The sequence below is a fragment of the Trachemys scripta genome, chromosome 2, assembly GCF_013100865.1.
Source record: "Trachemys scripta elegans isolate TJP31775 chromosome 2, CAS_Tse_1.0, whole genome shotgun sequence".
Classification (NCBI taxonomy): domain Eukaryota; kingdom Metazoa; phylum Chordata; order Testudines; family Emydidae; genus Trachemys; species Trachemys scripta.
The window spans coordinates 208,699,070-208,719,123 of NC_048299.1; the positions used below are offsets into that span (position 1 = coordinate 208,699,070).

Consider the following 20,054-nt stretch of genomic DNA (forward strand, 5'->3'; position numbering starts at 1 on the left):
AGGAAGTATTGATACAACTAGGAACAGAACTCAGATCTCCCAAATCCCAGTGATTTAATCTAGGTAAAGCTAGACGTTGAGAAGATGCAGCAAGCCAAGAATACGAACATCCCTGCACTGATTTGAAAGTGTAAGAACCAGCCAGGACATAAATTATGAAGGGGAAAAAAAATGAAAGGCAGAGAAGAAAGAGGGATTGAAAACACTGAATTCTCCACTCTGATCTATGAGCAGATAGAAATTAAAACATTAGGTGAATGTATTGGTTCACTAGAGTCTCCTGAAGGCTCACTCCTCCACTGTCTGGACAACTGATGCTTGATCAACTGATAGGCTCTAAAGAACCATGCTGTTTACAAAACACTGAGCCCCTATCTGCTGCTACTCCTAAACTGTATTAGCCAGGACAGGGACTGAACCTAAGAAGCAGTACAAGGCTCTCTGTAGAACCATAGGGACAAGGCACAATAAGGAAGGGCATGTTATGGGAACAGCTGATGCATCTTGTACACTCTTTGGAAGCTTGGGAGTGGACACTGGATGCAAATGTGGTTCACCTCTGTTATAAGGGAAAAAAGGAAGAAGGAATCTGTGGATATTTGGGAATCTGGAGGGGTGAGGCAGCCAAGCATTGTGTTGGTGACTCCTTGTGGCGGATATCCAATGCAGGAACTCTGTATGGAAGGGATACAGTTATCAGGTAATATGGATTGGAAAAGGATTTAAAAGGAAGGCACTCCTTATAGGAGGTGCGGAAGAGGGCTTGGCGCCCCCACGTCTTGAACAGCAGGGAGCTGACCCCCTCCTCCCTGCACTGTACAATTTGTTTCCAGATATTCCCAGCTATTAAAAGGAAATAAAGGTGCAGCCTAATTAACCCACATCCATGGCCTCCTGTCGTTCTTTCAGTGTGGACAATCTCTTCTTGCCTATGTCAACCGGATTAGCTGCTATTTTGTAGGTGGTAACAAGAAAAAAAAAGAGGCACAGAAAAACACAACAAATGGTAAGGCCACCTTCTCTCCAGATGAGTAGCAAAACCAGTATCTTGAGTAAGAAAGTGAAAAGATATTACTCTGATTTTGTATTTGTAAAAAAGCTATTTGTTTTTGAATACTGGTTGAAGAAATTAATAAGTTGGAACTAACTGCTGGCCAAGTTCTGAGCGGAAAGCAAACTTCCTTGAGGCTCTGATGTGGACAGAGCTTCCCTTTTACAGTATCCAATAGCAACCACTCCACTCTCTCTTCCCCTATGGAAACAAGACAACCCACGAGCAAGAACTAAATATGCTTCCATGGCAAAAGCCTGACTTCACATACATTGTCCTTTGCTAAGAATTCATGGAGATTTCTTTCATTCATGAGTGTAGTACTTTGCATATATTTTGGACTGAGCAATTTTCCAACAGTTTGACAATTTAACCAGAAAGTTAATCTAGCAAGCGGTGAGTTCAGTGTCATCTATATAGCCACTGATGTTTATGCTTTGCTATACTACTACAGCAAAGTTAAGCACCAATTAGACACCACTTTCATTTTTATGCCACTTAAGTCCAGAAATATTTAACATATCTAAATACATTTAGTGTCAAGTAGTTTACTAGGTGAGACCTAATTTAGTTTGAAAAAGCTAGTTTAAAAAAAACAAAAACACTTACCACATTTTTGAGTGTTTTTTAATACTTTCATAGTAAAACAAAAAGTTTATTTCATGAACCCCTTCTTCATCTGGTCCATGTAACCACATTGGCAGCTGGATTGAAGCCCCAGGGAGAAGGACAGAGTCAGGAAGTGGGACATGTATCACCTCTGGCTGACTTCCTGTGCCAAGCCCAAAGTTTACAGAAGAAGCTGATGACATCAGTGCTGTGCATACAGAGGTAGAATCTGTCACAACAGTCTTGTAAGCACTACAGTTTTCAGAAGCTGATGGACTCAGTGGTGTTAGAACAGCAGTATTTCCACCAAAAGTAAAAAATTCTGGATGTTTTGATACAACCTTCAGTGCAGTAAGAGGACACTTGCTCACATTCACAAATTCTACATATGCTTTTCTGATTTCTCCACAGAGCAGCCCTGTAGGAAAATTTATAAAGAATACCTGCATTGGGGGGGGGAAAAATTATAAGGTTAACAATTTAATAGTAACAGATTTCTGAAAATAACTTGAAGCCACCACGGTATTAATAAACTAAAATTCTAATTTGTCAATGTTAAATTTAAAAGTAAAGGGAATCATACTGAACCCTAGCAAATGAAGGAATTTTTCTATTTCATTTTTGCTTTCACTGACCCCTTTTATACTCAGGAAATAAGGCCCTACTTTGGGAAATTAGGTTTTGCAACTGGAGATAGGAAAACCAAAATGCTAATTTGCCAGCTATATTTTTTTTCTTGCAGCTTTTACTAATAAAGTTTTGTTAACTCAAATTCTGGCAGAAGTGTATATACTCCAACAGGGGCACAAATTTGTGATGATACCTGTAACTCTCCGAGGTTTCACCTGAATTAGATACAAACTTGGTACTTGGAAAAACTGTACAGCTGTAAAAGAATAACTTACAAAATCCACTACATTCTGCCCCTTTATAAGATTGCGATCTTTTGACCTAACATCCAAAATGGCAATGCTATAAATAAAGTTAAACCAAAAGTAAAAAATATTACTATTTTATTAAAGTATAGTTAAACGTTTGACTATGTGCTCAAATTATTAGCAGGAGAGAATATAAAATACCTCCAACAAGGGCATTTCCTCAGTTATAATAGGATCTAAACGTCTATCTGGTCCATATTTAATCGATGTTTTTTCTTCTTTTGTATTATTAAGTCGAGGGCCCTGAATTTCTAAGTCCTGTCGTCCTCGTACAGACATCCCATTATAGACCAATTTTCCTGAAACAACAACCAACAGTGTGAAACCATGAAGTTACATAAGCAAAATAGTTTGTTATTTTTTCAGCCTCAAATCCTTTCAATTTCATGGCTTTCTAAAAAAGAAGATAAAATGAAAAACAGTAAATGGTTTTTAAGTATAAGTGTGAATACAATGATTATTAATAGTGCCCTACCAAATTCATGGCTACGAAAAACACATCATGGCCGTGAAATCTGGTCTTTTGTGTACTTTTATTCTATACTATACAGATTTCACAGGGGAGATTAGCATTTCTCAAACTGGGAGTCCTGATCCAAAAGGGGCTCATGGGAAGTTGCAAAGTTATTGTAGGGGGGTCACGGTATTGCCACCCTTACTTCTGAGCTGCCTTCAGAACTGGGTGGCCGGAAAGCAGCGGCTGCTGGCCAGGCATCCAGTTCTGAAAGGCAGTACTGCCGGGAGCAGTGCAAAAGTAAGGGCGGCAATGGGCATCCGGAGAATGGTGGCTGCTAGCTGAGGGCCCGGCTCTGAAAGCAGCAGTACAGAAATAAGGGAAGCAATATCATACCGTGACACCCTTACTCCTGCACTGCTACTGGCGGTGGCGCTGCCTTCAGAGCTGGGCTCCCGGCCGGCAGCTGCTGTTCTCCAACCACCCACCTCTGAAGGCAGTGCTGCCGGCAGCAGCAGCGCAGAAGTAAGGGTGGCAATACCACGACCCTCCTACAATAATCTTGTGATACCTCCACATCCCCCTTTTGGGTCAGGACCTCTACAGTTACAACACAGTGAAATTTCAGATTTAAATATCTGAAATCATGAAATTTATTATTTTAAAATCCTGTGACTGTAAATTTCACCAAAATGGACTGAATTTAGTAGGGCCCTAATTATTAAAGATTAAATAGCACCCTTAGAGACTAGTATTCATGGAACAGGAACTGCGCTGGCAGTGCACTCTGCACCTGCATAGAAGCCATGCCTCAACTGTTTTGGAAGGACCAAAAGAAGATTAGGTAAAAACTGAACTATCAAGTCTTATCCTCGCAGAAATGTCAGAAAACCCAATTAGATGGGTCTTCTGACAGTTCTTAACTAGGGACTGGATTGAGACCAATCACACAGGCATAGATAGTAAAATATTTTTAGCACCTTAGAGACTAACAAATTTATTAGAGCATAAGCTTTCGTGGACTACAGCCCACTTCTTCACGAAAGCTTATGCTCTAATAAATTTGTTAGTCTCTAAGATGCCTGTTCTTTTTGCGGATACAGACTAACACGGCTGCTACTCTGAAACCTAAAATATTTTTGTTTCACTCCTAACCTTAATTGAACTTCTGTATAAAGTTATAGAACAAGATCTTTCCTGGAAGATGGTTTAGAAGGAAGAAGAGGGAAAGATACAGACCTATTTTGAAATGAAGTTAAAAATTTTATGAAAGCAAGTTCAGAATGTGCCCCCCTTCACCCACACTGGTCAAAGAAAATTAAAAAGGAGTGTAAAACATGATAGATAGAACTCACTAAATGTGGTCATTTTGAAAGACTAAAAGTAAGAGACACTAACCGGGGGGGGGGATGGGGGAGCGGGGGGAGGATCATAAGTAGAGCCATCCAGCTTCCTGTATACTAGGAGTCAGCAACCTATGGCACACAGCTCCCTGCCGCGGTCCCGGCCCCCAGCCCCACTCAGCCCCCCTGCCCACTGCTCTCCCCTGCCGGGGCAGGAGGCAGAAGCTTGGTTCTGCGGCAGGCAAGCTTCCCTCCTCCCCCACTTCTTCCCCCAGCATGGTGCTTTCCTGTCCCTCCTCCTCTCCTTCCCTGCACCAATCAGCTGACGGTCCTAGCGAGGGGGAGGGGGAAGGGGAAGAGCAGCAGCATGCACACAGCTCTGTAGAGGACGCAGAGAGAGATAGGGATGGAGCCTGGGGAAAGGGGGTGCAACAGGGCATAACCCTTCCAGCCCCCTGCCATGAGCCGCTCAGGGAAGGGGGCTGGGAGCACCCCCACGAGCCCAGCACCCCAGCCTTCTGCCCAGCACCCCCCATCCCTCTGCCCTGAACCTCCCCACCCCATACACCCAGCCTTCTGCCCTGCACCTGCACACACACCCCCAGCCCTGAACCCACCCCAACACACACCCAGCCTTCTGCCCTGCACCCCCACAGCCACATCCCTCTGCTGACCCTTGAACCCCCCCACACCCAGCCTTCTGCCCTGATCTCTGAACCCCCCCCCACACACACACACACCAGCCTTCTGCCTTGAATCCACTCCCCTAGCCCTCTGCCCTGACCCCTGAAACACCCTCCCCCCCCCCAAAGTCTGGGGTCCCGGCCGCAGCCCTGATCAGCCCGCTGCTGGCCTAGGTGAACAGAACTCCAGGCTGGCAGCGAGCTGAGCAGGCTGGTGGCATAAGATCAGCATTTTAATTTAATTTTAAATGACGCTTAAACATTTTGAAAACCTTGTTTACTTTACATACAATAGTTTAGTTATATAATATAGACTTATAGAAAGAGACCTTCTAAAACGTTAAATGTATTGCCGGCACGCGAAAACTTAAATTAGAGTGAATAAATGAAGACTCAGCACACCACTTCTGAAAGGCTGCCGACCCCTGCTCTATACAAAGTATGTATCTAAAGGAATAGCATGTTTTAGGAAAGGAGAAAGGGATAACAACTGAAACATTTAAGATGTCCTTGGCTGAAGAAATTTTTAATGTCATATCAAATCTGATTAAATTATAGCTTGACAACAAACTATGCCTGAGAACTTCAAGTGGCACTGAGATAGGAGGAGACAGCTAGAAGAGAAGTAAATGGAGAGGGACTCTAGAGAAGAAGAAAGTTGCAAAGGCTAAAGAAGGCAAAACATAGTAAATGTGAATTTGTTTGGATTTAGATTTGATTTTTAATGTTCCTGTTTTTTTTCCTTAAACCCAGGATACAAATGCTGAAGGGAAAGTAGTTTAGGCAACGGTAAACCTCTACTTCCCTTACATCCTCTTTCTACGTGCTGCTTCAGTCTGCCACTTGTGTTCACTTACTTCATCAGTCTCTTCTTCTTTCTTTAGACATGCCCCCTCCACCACCACCAGCTGCCACTGTTTACCTGGCAGACTTCAGTTCTATTCTGTGGTACAAACTAATATTCTCTGCCATTTCTCAGGGAAATGCCATATCCTTACCTGCTTGCAATCCAATAGAAGGATCAATCCCATCTAACATCATAGTACCCTGAATAGTGCCAAGATTGTAAACGACTCCCAGAACATGTAGCTCCCCTGTTTGATGGGGAAAGAGCTTTAGTCTTGCCTGTGGAGATACGTTAAATTTTGTTGTTGTTGCTACTAAGAAAATTTTTTTTACATTCAATGTCCCATTTTTACAAAAATTCATAGCATTCATTATATAATCATGTATCAGCTGCAACTGTATATTACACAAATTAAATCAGAAAAGTGTTAATTGTAACTAACTCAATATCTACAAGATTTTTGTTTTTACATTTTTGCAGAATAGTTCATTTGCACATCAGTAGAGAAATTATCAAGCACATAGGGAAAAAAATCTCTTCAGAAAGAAAAATTTCTAATCTGGAATTAGCCTGTTAGAGATCTTAAAAACAAAGGATAATACTGATGTACCAAGTACTGCAGTAAAAGGAAATTATTCCAAGTAGAACTACCTTCTGTCTGATAGAATATCTAAACTTGTCTTTCATTTCTAAGAAAAAAAACTGTATCTAAATATACAATATTGGATAATGTGCATTCAAAGTGTAAATATAAACATTTGCCTACTTACCATTTTTGTCTCTTCGCTATTAATTAAGAATTCAGCTATTACTTCAGCTCCTATCATGTCATTTCCACATGCCTGGGGAGGAAGGGAGGGAAAAAGGCAATTGGTTGAAGAGCTGTTTTTATTTCCTTATTAACAATGTTCTTCTGAACTAAATTGCTACAAATACTAGTTCTTGCAACAGTGTGTTGTTTTGGGACACTTCAAACAAGCAAAAGCATGCACAATTTGAAACAGTAAACAGGGACCTGCAGAAATGCGACCAGCGCCAGCAGACTCCCTTTATTGCCTCTTCTAAGGTAGATAGGTAATTTTTAAGCACTGATCAACCTTCCAGGCCTAGTGAGCCACTTCATTAATGAACAGAGTTCCAAAGACCAATTCTGTTGTTTACATCATGACAGTGCATCTGAGATTCACCATGTGTTGTGAGATGATCAGCTCTAAACTATGGATTTCATTGAGAATTACAGAAGGTTATACAGACTTGCACCACTCACACAGCAAATAAAAGGGAGTCTTCTGAAGGAGAAAGTTAGCCAAACCACAAGTATGAAGTTGCCTCTTTCTATGGTTGGCTAGAAATAAACCAGTCATTAATACTGAGGGACTACATTATTCTGTAAAAAACAGTAGTCAGTTGAGAGATTAAGAAAGTGGTCTAAACACCTTTTCACAGGAAATCAACTTGATATGAAAGAAATGTACTAAACGTTTCAGAATAACAAACTTTATGATAGACCTCTTTGAATAACAAAGGTCATTATAAGAGGAAATTCTGCCAAAAAGAGACATGATCCAAAGTGGCATGATAAGTATAGGTTATTTTAAATAGCAAAGGGTTGATTATGAAGCTACTAAAATAATAATGAAAGGTATCAAAAAATATCCCTGTTACGTAAAAGACTACATGAAACAATTTATGTTAAAAAAAGCCAATGAGAACTGAAAATCTAAGCAAACTAACTCAAATGTAACATAAGGAATCAACTGGTAACAGAGTTATATTAATTGATTATAAACATAGCTGATATTTATTATAAATATGCAGATTAAGTGATCCTACCTAATTAGTAAGAAAAAATAGGTATTGATGCAAAGGTTAAGAATGCATAAAAAGTTTCACCCTGCTGCTGTTATATCAAGCTTCAACTATCTGAGAACAGATGACTCAAATGACTTTAAAGGGTGTGTAATTTAAATAATCTTATTAAAATCAGAGATTAGAAATACTTTACATAATATCTGTGCTTCAAACTTTTACACTATTTGCCATCAAAAGACTAAGCATTTGCCAGCTTTTAACAGTCCCTCCCCCCAAAAAGAACAGTTACAGCAGAAAATAACTGTAGTAACTCATATGGTATTTGCAGACAAATGTTGCCTTTTTAATAAAAGCAACATCTCAATATTATGCCACAGAAGAGTAAGTTTAAGAATAAAATTGTTTAAATTGTAAAAAAATAGTTCGGCAACAGTTAAACATTCTTAATTACTCACCAACTCTTTTGTTGCTCCATTATGCTTTGCACTGAAATCTTTAGATTGGAATTTCCAAAGCAACGATAAATCAGTCAACAAAAGTGGAACCTTCAATGGATTTCTAAAGGCTACTTCCACTGTTACTGGTTCTATTAAGAAAAAGCTATTATGTACTATACATAGGAGTACGTATTTCAATAAGTGATTACAGGCTATATATTCCTAATATGAGCTGAAACTCAATAGTCACCTCAAACAAGCCATATCACAAAAAGTAGCTTTGTTAGTTCCACAACAGCAATGGAAAACTTCCTGCAGATTACATTTAAAGACTTATGATTTTTAAAGAATCCATACGCTATAAATTTACCTTCTACTACAGCAAGTGGAAACTTGGAGTTATCTGAATAGCTGTTCAAACAATACTGCGTCGGTTGAAAGTTTGAAGGTATTATTCCTTTGTTAACCACAGCCACAACCTGTTCTTCAAGCTCCTTCCATTGGTGAGAAGATTCACAATCATATTCCTGATCAAGACTTATGTGTGTGGCTGCCTGCTTTTCACCTAGTAGAGAACAAATAAAATTAAGTGGCATAAGAGAGTGGTGCACAACAGTTATAACATAAAGAGCTGTATTGGCAGCTTACCAGGGACCCAAGGATCATAATCAAGTTTTATATCTGATTCATTTGATAACACTTCCCAAGCGGGTCACGTGAGATACTTTATTGTACTTCACAAGTGCACGTGAATACACTCACAAAATGTATTCACATTTTCTCAAACCATTTGATTTTAAAACATAGGTGCAGATAATCTTCAAGAGTTTCACAATCTTTTTTAAATACACACACTTAAGTGTGAAAGCGGAATAAAAGCTAAACTAATTTACAACAGCAAAAGTTCAGTTTATAAACTAAAAATAGACTAAAAGTCTACACTAAAATACAGAAAAAGATATATTAATTTGCACTCAGCATTTTATCTGAGAATCTCAAAACACTTCAGACATTTTACCTGAGGAGGCAGGTAAGTATTATGGCTATTTGGCACACAGATAAACAGAACCAGTTGAAGATTATGATCACTGTTTCCCAACATGTATAGTGCAGGCAGACCTCTCAACTGTTCACCAGAGTCTTAGCTTTTACTTTTAAAAAGTGAAATTTGTTATCGTTGTGAAGAAAATCTTCAAAAGGTGAAGCATGTAACTAATGCAGTAACGGTTGCTTGGGCCTGAATCAATAGCTCTGAGATGCTGACTACCCAAATAATTGTAATGGGAGCTAACTCAAATGCCAATGACCGTTAATGCCGATATAAAGAATTCCATTGTGCAATAAAACATGTAAGAAACACAAGGAACTATTATATTATGAAGATCTACACTAATGTTTCCCAAAGTTGGTTTAGTGATGACCTAATGGGGGTGGGAGGACATGGAAGATTTATACATTAATGTGTAGGCCCTCAACTACAAATAGCAGAGGGTGGAGAAAATGCTTTCAGAACATGTGGAAATACTCCAATAGCAGATCTGAGGGTCAACCTTGGCAAGTGTTGTACCTTCCAACCCACACCTCTTAGAAATTTATTAAAGCAAATTGGCTCTCAGAGTAAAACACTCTATGCCAATCTAGACCAGCACATACTCTTACTCATTATATGCATCTAAAAATGGGCTTGTAATAAACCCCATTACAAAGAAGATACTCTGGTTATAAAATTTTGTATAACTGAATTTTAATATTTTTAAAAGTTCAAAATGCTACATAACACCTAATCCAAAAAGTGATTACCCTGTTAACTAAAATAATTTTATCGTTGCTATTAACTGTCAAATATAGATATTTCTATCCTTGCTCAGTAACTTAGTACAGATCATTCAATTATTCATAAAAATCGTGCTCATGTTAACACTCCTCTACGTTACTGCAAAATAGAGACCTTTTTTGGATCTTCTTATGTTCTCTTACTTTTCAGGCTAATTTATTCTTTAACATACTACCACATAGCATATATAAAAGCATCAAGACAGTTTCTTTTACACATTTCCTCAGTTAAAGTTGTTTTCATTAAGACTTTGTTATTTCTTAAATGGCTTGGATCCATATAAATCACACTCATCTTTTTCAATGTGTCTCTGGGTGCTCTTTTCCTAGCCTATTTAACATATTTCCTCCAAGGATTCATAAATACACAGTAAAATTTAGTCATTACTACTCTACAATAAATACATTACATTTTGTTCAGATACAATCACTACATTAAGCATGTTTCACTTATTTACAAAAAAGAATCAAGTAAAATAATTTATACAGCTGTGTAGAAGGCTAGGCAAATCTCTTTCTTCTGTAAATTTTATGCCAATAAGTTAATTCTGAAAGAAAATCCTCTAGAACTATTAAATGGAGGTTTCCTAACATTTAAACTTTAAAATTCCCTCAAGTGACAGGAAATATGTTCTCCCTTAGTATATGTACATAACTCACTAACATTGGAAAGTTATGTACACTAAAGGTGAAAAGTATTTGGACATTATGCATTTATCTTTCAAACTTTTTTCAGTTTTTGGTGTAACCATGTGGTGGTTGGCAAAAAAGTTTCAGTAACAGCACCTTTAACTGCCAAATATATAAACTCCACAGGCTTGTTGACCGTGTGTAGAGTATGATTTAAAGTGTGATGTTAGCACTGTTAGTTAACACGTGGCTAATGTGTTTTTAAAAAGTCTAGTATAGACAAGGCATGTAGACGTGCTCAACTAGTTAAAGGCTACTGTTTCAGAGGGACTTGCGCTGTCATTTGGACACTTTTGAAAATCCTATCCATAAGAGCCAAGCTTTATATGCAACATGTATAAAAAAAGATCCAGCCCAGGACTTCTTTTATATGTATGATTGTGTGTGCAAAACTTACTGAAGAAAAGCAAAGTCAAATTATTTCTGAAACTTCTAGATCCATAGCTGTTCTTGCCTAATGAAGGACTGCTCTGTACAGTCCAAGTCCAGCTCCTTTGAAAGCTCTCTCGCACACTCAAGAGCCTCCCCATATTGGTCAACAGTTCCATACTTTCAGTGAATGGACGATCACAGATCATGGTGGATCAGCATTTCACTGGCTGAGACTAACCAAGCCTGGCACTAGACAGATGTAGAAGTGTTCAGACTGCCTTGGAGAGACATTGCAGGATCAACTTTCCCTTTTGGAAATTAAAAAGGACAATACAAGGGGTCAGTCAGAGTTCTCTTTTGTTGGTGTCACCAAAAAGAGCCACTTGACTGAGTTGATTTGACTGGATGTCTAAAACAGTGGGACTTTCCAGTTCCCACGAACTCTAGGTCCATCACTCCAGCCAATCAGAAGTTTGAAGTCATCAGTTGGGAGAACGAGAGTACACCAACAAACTAGTTTAGCAGGTTACCCCTTCTGGAATTTCTTACAATCGCCTGTAACTGTCTGCTGTGCCCACATTGATCAATAAGGTTAAGGATCTAAGTGATCTATGAATATAAGATGGCAAAGGGGGATCCTAAGATAGAACTTTAAAGGGACCCAGGAAGGAACCCACAGACTGAGCGATCCAAGCTAAGAGGACCAATATCCTAAGGATTATGGATACAGAACTGGAGAAATATGCTTCAGGTAACCTATTAATTTATACTGATTTATCTGCATTCCATTAAAAAACGTGCACCTACCCTTTATGAATTCCTTGACACATTTTAGAAATAACTCTAGTTACCCCTTACATTAGTATTATTAGTATTATTATTAATAATAGTACTAATACTACTACTAATAATAATAATACTGAATAGCTGAAGACAGGAGTCAGAAGGTACAAAGGCCCCCAGAGAAATACAAATCTCTGGTTTGGGCAAATTCCCCAGCTGCCAATTCTGCTTGTGATGGCATCAGAACCTTTTGCTCCTGACATAACTATTTGGCTTGGAAATAGTTGTGGCATACTGGAGAATAAGGAGCAGATGATTAAGTATTAGTAACAAAACTTTTCATTTTATGTGTAAATATCCTTTAAAAAAAATATATGTTCATTTCCAAGTTTCCTTAAGGTGTAATTATTTAAGGACCCATTTCATGATGTTTATATGGACTCACATTAGAATACCCAGTAGCTACTCCCAAGCTATTAAAAGCAATCAAAATAGAGGGTAATTGGTAGGGTCCTTCCAATTCCACAGCCGTGAAAAGTGTGTCTCAGACCATAAAATAAGCCTTTCCCCGTGAAATCTGATCTCCCATTGGCTACTGGCAGTGCCCCAGCTAAGGGAGGCTCCTAGCTGCAAGTCCCTGCTGGGCTGGGAAGGGACAGGATTTGTCCTTCCCTTGCACGGCCATGCTGGGGTGTGTGAGAGAGATCACACCCACCTCCGAGTGCATCTCCCTGCTGCAGGTAGCTCCCTGCCCAGCACTGGAGATTCCTGCAGCTGGAAGAGACTTGTGGAGGTGGGTCCGATATCCCCCAGCTACTGGAAGTGCCCCAACCAGGGAGCTCCTAGCTGAGAGTCCCTGCTGGGCTGGGGTGAGACAGGACTTGTCCTTCCCTTGCATGGCAGCTGGGGGAAGAGCAGGGGAGATCAGACTCACTTCTGGGTGCCTTTTCGGTTGGACCTCCCATGCAATTTCAGATGTGAACGGCTGAAAATATGAAATTGACCAATTTTTTAAACGCCTGACCATGAAATTGATCAAAATGGACTGTAAATTTGGTAAGGCACTAGAAATGGGTACTATTGTACTAACTTCGGAGGTGAAAGCATTTCAAATCCAAGATTCTCCCCTGATTGAGGGAAATTTAATATAATTTAGTAATCAGCAACAAGATAGATAAGTTTGACCTATGAAACTAGCTTATGAGATAAATAAAGCTGAGATGACTTAAAGAAGGGAAAAGAATAAAACTGATTAGGCTGAAGAAATATTTAAGTTTCTTGTAGGTTACCTTATTCATATCTCTTTTGGTCCATCATAAAACAGTTGTATCAAACAATCACTGAAAATTCACTAACCTTCTGCTGGTCGTCTATCATGTCCAAAGAATACTCGTGTTGCAGAATTGTTAATATATGGTAAAGGAAGTTGTGGTAAAGGGCCATCAGGTGATAACTGAGTTACATTCTGGAATGAGAAGAGGGGATTTTTTTTCTTAAATGCATTGCCTCTACATAAATATGCTTTCTACAATCTATGTTTAAAAACTGGAGACCAACTTACTAGTTCAGTTGCTATGCATTGATAAAAGGCAAAAAAATTAAATCTACTGTATTTATGCTATGCTTTATCCATTTCTTTGCACAAACTGCCAAAATAGTTCAAAAAACCTCAAAAATTAAACAGTGAAATGAAAGGAGTGGACATAGCTCCCTGTTTTAAGAGTGGGGAATCTATGAAAAGATTCGTAAATAAAAGAATCAACATTTTAGTTCACCACTCTAATCTTAACTTTGTCAACAGGTTTCTGATAAACACATTAAGTTGTAAAGCTCTGTCCTTTGTTTCAATATTTAGTAACAAAATACATTGGTTCTGTATTACTGGGTAATTTTAATGATACCCATCTTTATACTGTACTCTGACTATTTGTGATATGTAAGCTCACATTCTTTATTTTAATTAGCAATAATTGGGTATCTATTGTACTTTTCATCCTTTTTTATATTTTAAATTAAGAGACTATTTCTCAAATTAATCTTTCCTACTAAACAAGAAAAGTTTGTTGTTGCATACAAGTCCCAAATCCCAATCATACGCAAAAACACCAAGATCCAGCTCACTGAATTTAATCTTCTCTACACAGGTAGTAGGGACAAGAGTAAATCTAACAGCCCTCTAAGTAGGCCCCTTCAAAATAGGTTGCTATAGTGCAGAGATGTTTTGGAAAAACAAAACTATGTATGTATGTATGATATATTTCTAAAATCCAGGTTAAGGTGGAATCATTCCTAATTAAGTCTCTAGGTATATTAATGATTTTGAATCTGCAAAGCTTTCAAATATTAACTTAATATTCGTAAGCTTACTGCAATAATATAGCTGGAAATTCAAAAGCAATTATAAGCAAAACATGTGGACATCAGCTTCTCTCCTATGCTTTTTTGGAGGATTTTAGTTCAACGGTTGCAAAGAATTCATTAATTCAGGATCCTGGGTAAAGAAGATACTAATTTTAAAATATTTAAGGTACAAAGTGTTCATTTCTAATACTAAAGTCTACATATACAATTTGCTAACTTGTTCTTTTTTAAAATAAGCTTTTCAAATTGACATTTAATTTGTGTGCAGAAAGTGATACTGTGTGCACTGTACATTCATTCTATGGTTACTCCTGCGGGAATTCTGCACCAAAAAATTTAAAATTCTGTGCACAATATTTGAAAATTCTGCATATTTTATTTGTTAAAATAACACAATATAATCATTCCAGTTTCAATTATTTTGGTAATTTATTTCAAAATACCGGTCAGCAAATAAGTCTGTAACAATAGAGAGACACACAAAAAAAGATTCTGGTAATTTTTTTTGACAATTTGTTTGTTTATTTCTTACCAGGCATATTAATACAGAACTTTGAGTAATTCATTTAGACTACAATACAGAAACATATTTCCTGCACCTGTCAGAAGCGGTGCAAAGGCTTGCGGGAGTCAGGGGTAACAGAGGAGCTGAGGATGAGGGAAGGAGCCTTGAGTGAACTTTGTGGTTGTTGGATGTGTGTGGGAGAAGTACCGAACAGGGTGGGGTTGTTTTTTTTGGGGGGGGGGGGGGGGGGGGGGGGGGACTGTTAGGGAGTTGGGGAGCTCCCCCATGCAGACCCTGGCTGACCCCAAGCCTCTCCCATTCAGTCAGGCACATCTGCCCCAACTACCCACCCTCATGTATCCCTGCAGCACTACTCCCATTCAGCCCCTGGCTTAATGCTGTCACCCCTCTAGCTCCTGAGCCCACACCCCCAACCTATCCCCCTCACTAGTCATTCTGAACTGGAGTTTGTGCAAATCCCCTCTTGCCCCCCTGCAACTAGCAGACCGGTGTGCCCCACTCTGTTCGTCCTAACCTGCCTCTGCAGGCAGGGTGCTGTGATGAACTTCTACTCCTGGGGGAATTCTGGGCCACGGCATACAATATTACTTTTCCCCCAAAGAAAATACATTCTGCCCAAAAAGTGCTGCAGTTCTGCCTTTTGCCCACCAGAGGCCACTGTGGCGCCAGAAGAGCAGCATGAACGCAGCTGGCTGTTCTCGCACCACAGCAGCCTTTAGTGGATGAAAGGCAGAACTGAAGCATTTCTTGGGCAGAATGTATTTTGAGTGGAAAAAAAATTCTGTGACCAGAGATGAATTCTGCACATGCACAATAGTGCAGAATTCCCCCAGGAGTATATGGTGTACTATGTTTCAGAGTCAGGTACACTCTACTATCAAGTAGATGCAATACATCATCTTAGAATTACTTTAACCCATCGCTGGCTGGAAATTAGAGTCTAGATTCCCCTAAAGCATACATTAATTTAATCCATGGTGATTTTCTGCAGTTGGGGCATTCTTTTAAGCATATTGCCACTGAATTAGAAGTAAATACTAAGTAGATTTGGAGATAAAAACCCATTCACTACCATGAACTCTATTCACTACTCTCTCTGACAGATGTTTGAAATACCCAAGGGTACACACATTAGTAATACTTTCATAACTGATCAGGTACTTTTTAAAAATTTGATGGAATAAGAGTTAAGTAAGGTTGCCAATTAACTTTAATGGTTACCAGGGTGGATAAAAATAAATGATTAAAAATAAAATCAATAAATTTGGATTTTTTTTGATAAAATGCTTTGAGGAAAAAAGCTATGTAAACAAAGTTTTAATTAAGATACTTTATAGCTCAAAGATATCATCATGGAATATGGATTATAAATTCTAATTCTACAGTATGCGACAATAAATTCTTGTAATGTTTAAGATAGGTTTTGTAAATTATTTCCAATAGCTCATGGATTAGGGACCCAATATTATGGGGCTCCAGGGGCTTCTGTATAGATTATTTAGGTTAATCTTTCTATCTACCCAATGGGACTCAGTGCTCAGTCTAGAAGCAACCAGAGATGCTTAGTTTTGCAGTTCTCAAACTGAGGATGTGTGTCTCCAGAGATAACAGGCTTGTTAACAGCAAAAATGTTTTAAAATAAATAAATAACTAAATAAATATTGAGGTGAAAAATAACAGACCTCAACCCTATTGTCCCTCTGCAAATTTGTGTACAGAGTGTCAATCCCTTACCTCTCTCTAAAAGTGCAAAGTTTCAAAAATTTCAATGAATAGAAGATTGTTGGTGGCGCAACAGATTTGGACAAGAAGACGTCTGGAGAGAAATGTGAGAAGGGAGGGACAGACAACAGAAACAAAAGTGAAACTGTTTGAGCAGCATATTCCAGAAGTCTTGAGGTCTTTCTGAGTGTAGCCTTCATTGATTTGAGATCGACCATACCATTCTCTCACTAGAAGAGAAAAACTATAATGGCAGCAGGCTGTAAAAGTGACTCAGTTTGGGAATATTTTAATGAAGTTCCTCTACCTGTGGGTAAGACAGGCATGTGTGCAAAATGCGAACAGTGTAACAAAGAAATGCAAGGCCTGGTTGCCCGAATGAGAAGTGTTCCTTCCCAGGAGGAAGCTGCTTTGAAGATGATGAAAGGAACATGTCTGAACACGCAGGATCTTCAAGTTGGTAAACGTTTTTATTTCATACTTTTTTCTTAAGGACTGCCTGTCTTCCTTCTGGACTATTCTTGAGTTCTCATGTTGGAGCAAAAAATATAGTTGTTACTCTATGGTACTATCATTTTAGATGTTGTGATAAAAAATAAAATAAATAACTGAAATAGGCAGATCTTCCTTTTACAATTTCACCTTTAAAGTAGTACCGAGTGTCAATAAATGCAATGAGTAATACTAAATGAGCAGTATGGTAATAATAATTAAATAACTGCATTGACTTATTTTGTTTAGGAGAATCCATCCTCAATATACAGGATTCTGAAGACTATCCACCTTCAAGACACCATCATTTTCTATAGTTTCAGCATTATCAGCCAATGATAAGTGATTCAGTCATATCATGTACGTCACATAGCCACAGTATATCACCTGCAGCAAAAAGAAAAAAATCTCTCATCCAGAAACAACCATAGATATGGTTCTTATCACAAACTTCAGATTACAAAAAGAGCTAATTGATGAAAAAATTGCCCAGTTTGTTTATGCAACAAACTTTCCTTTCTGTATGATTGAGAACGCACACTTCATTAACATGGTTCAGTCATTAAGGCCAGGATACAGTCCACCCAACAGAGCAGATGTCGCAGGCAAACTGCTGGATAAAGTGTATGAAAGAGAAATTGAGCAGTGTGCAAAAGGTCTAGAGGGTAAAATTGTTACCCTGAGGCTTGTCCATAATTATCCGGTTGTATGTGCTTGTGTGACAACAGAAGAAGAAGGGAATGTCTTCCTTACACACACACACACACACACACACACACACACACACACACAGCAGAATATTTACAAGTAGCAGCAAACTGTGGGGAAAAAATTCAAATGTCTAGTACGCAGCTTTGTCACAGACAATGCTGCAAATGTATCCAAGATGAGAAGAAATTTAGAAGAGAGTCGCAAGCGAATAAAATACGGTTGCAGTGCTCATTTGATGCACCTCCTAGCCAAAGACTTCATTATTCCAGAAATAAAGGCAAATGTTGTTGAAATTGCAAAATACTTCCGTAACAACCACTTTGCAGCAGCTGCTCTGAAAAAGGTGGAGGAACCAAGCTAACTCTCCCACAAGGTGTGTGATGGAATTCAGTAGTGGACTGTTTTGAGCACTATATCAAGAACTGGCCTAATCTGATGACAGTTTGTGAACAAAATCATGAAAAAATAGATGGCACTGTCACAGCCAAAGTTCTCAACATTGGGCTTAAGAGAAATGTTGAACACATGCCGAGTACCCAGAAGCCTATTTCTGTAGCCTTGAACAAAATGCAGGGAAATAGCTGCTTTATTGCTGACGCTGTTGCAATTTGGAAGGAACTGACTGAAATCTTAAAAAGAGAAATATGCAATGACAGAGTTAAATTACAAGCATTAAAAAACAAATGGGGCAACACTATCTCCAGCTCATTTTCTTGCAAATATTCTCAATACTTGGTACCTGGGTCAAACCTTAACTGCTGAATAAGAGGAGTTGGCTATGATATGGACATTCAGCAACCATCCCTCCATAATGCCAACTATAATAAACTTCAGATCTAAGGGTGAACCATTCAAGAAATATATGTTTGCTAATGATGTTTTAAAGAAAGTCACACCAGTGAACTGGTGGAAGTCACGTAAGCACTTGGATTCAGAGACAGTTGAAGAGATAATCTCACTTTTAACAGCAGTAGCTTCTTCTGCCGGTGTAGAAAGAATATTTTCTTTTGGACTAATTCATTCCAAACTGAGAAATCGTTTGGGACCTGAAAAAGCAGGAAAGCTTGTTTTTCTTTTCCAGATTACGAAGAGGAAAATGAAGGTGAGGACGACTGAGTTAGCTGCAGATGCCAATATTTCCATTTCCCATGTTGACCTGGCTGACATAATCGAAGCCTGAGCAATATAGCTTTGTGGGGGCCCCTGTGGATTGGGGCCCCAGGCAACTGCCCTGCTTGCTATCCCCCCAACGCCGGCCCTGGCTTTTAAGTATGCAGAAAAGCAGTAGTTGTGGCACAAGTGGGCCGTGGAGTTTTTGTTGCATGTGGGGTGAGGGGGAACCTCAGAACAAAAGTTTAGAACCCCTGCTATAATACGCATAAGATTGGTGCAGTGAAAGTAAATATAGTATTTTAATTATGCAAATACATAGTAAAATTCAGCTTGGAAACTGAAGAATGACATTAGAATCGAAAAGATATTGTAAATGCTAAGTCACTGAATTCTGTTTTTATGTAAGACGATTATTAGTTAACAGAATTTAAACTAATCTTTAAGAATAAAAAAAATGTACATCTTACCTTGTAAACATAAAGGTATTCTCTGAGGAAGGTCCCTTGTTGAGCAGCAGGTTGTTTGCTGTCATTGATCAAAATATGCCGGAAGGCAGACACAGCATTATCAAGCTGACGAAGTGTAAAAGACTGACGACCAATTGTGAAGTTAATATGATCCTCTGCAAGAGACCAACCTTTCCCTTTGTAAACTTGCATGGCTTGACAATAACAACGCAAGGCATGTTTCTTCTGCAAGAAAATGAAATTGAAACTGTTCCTCAAATATTATTACTCTGTGATTGAACCAATTCAATTTTAAAATTAGCAGACAGAGTCAAACAGAGAAATCATTTACATCAATGAAGATTTTAGTTCAACAATTTTTTTTTAATTGTTATTGAAGGTGGGAGAGCAATGCAAGCAAGGGGGTACAACACAATATCCAGTCAGCATTAACCCAGAGGTGAATGGAAAGATTGTTGCTATAACACAGTACTGTTATGACAACTGGGCCTACAAACTGTAAAAAGTGAATGTAAATTCATAACATGTCACAATAATGTACAACAACAAATATGAATGGGAAAAGATACAAGAAAACCAGACAGAGAAACTGGATTAGTCTAAACCAAAAAGGCCATATTGATATAATCCAAGGACTGTTGAAATTATGTTTGTTAGACAGATGACATAGAGCCAAAAATTAATAAACTAAAATTGGTGTGTTGGATATCAGGCCTAATTGTCGAAAAAAAGATATATGAGGGGATGGGGTATTCCACCCATAGCTCCCTTTATGAGTCCTTAAAAAAAAAAAAAAAAAAGATGGGGGGG

General features: G+C 38.6%; 1 protein-coding gene across 8 annotated transcripts in view; it reads right to left on the reverse strand.

Moving 5' to 3' along the window:
• The window catches only part of TRAPPC8 (trafficking protein particle complex 8), a 108,394-nt gene that overhangs the window by 37,923 nt on the left and 50,417 nt on the right, over positions 1-20,054 (reverse strand). For all 8 annotated transcript variants that reach the window (XM_034762831.1, XM_034762829.1, XM_034762828.1 and 5 more), the window contains 8 exons: positions 19,245-19,469; positions 13,209-13,317; positions 8,545-8,739; positions 8,193-8,323; positions 6,696-6,767; positions 6,077-6,203; positions 2,740-2,897; positions 1,661-2,103 (listed from right to left, as the gene is read on the reverse strand). In XM_034762831.1, coding sequence (XP_034618722.1) covers positions 1,661-2,103; positions 2,740-2,897; positions 6,077-6,203; positions 6,696-6,767; positions 8,193-8,323; positions 8,545-8,739; positions 13,209-13,317; positions 19,245-19,469 — 1,460 coding nt within the window. The remainder of the gene's footprint in view (positions 1-1,660; positions 2,104-2,739; positions 2,898-6,076; positions 6,204-6,695; positions 6,768-8,192; positions 8,324-8,544; positions 8,740-13,208; positions 13,318-19,244; positions 19,470-20,054) is intronic.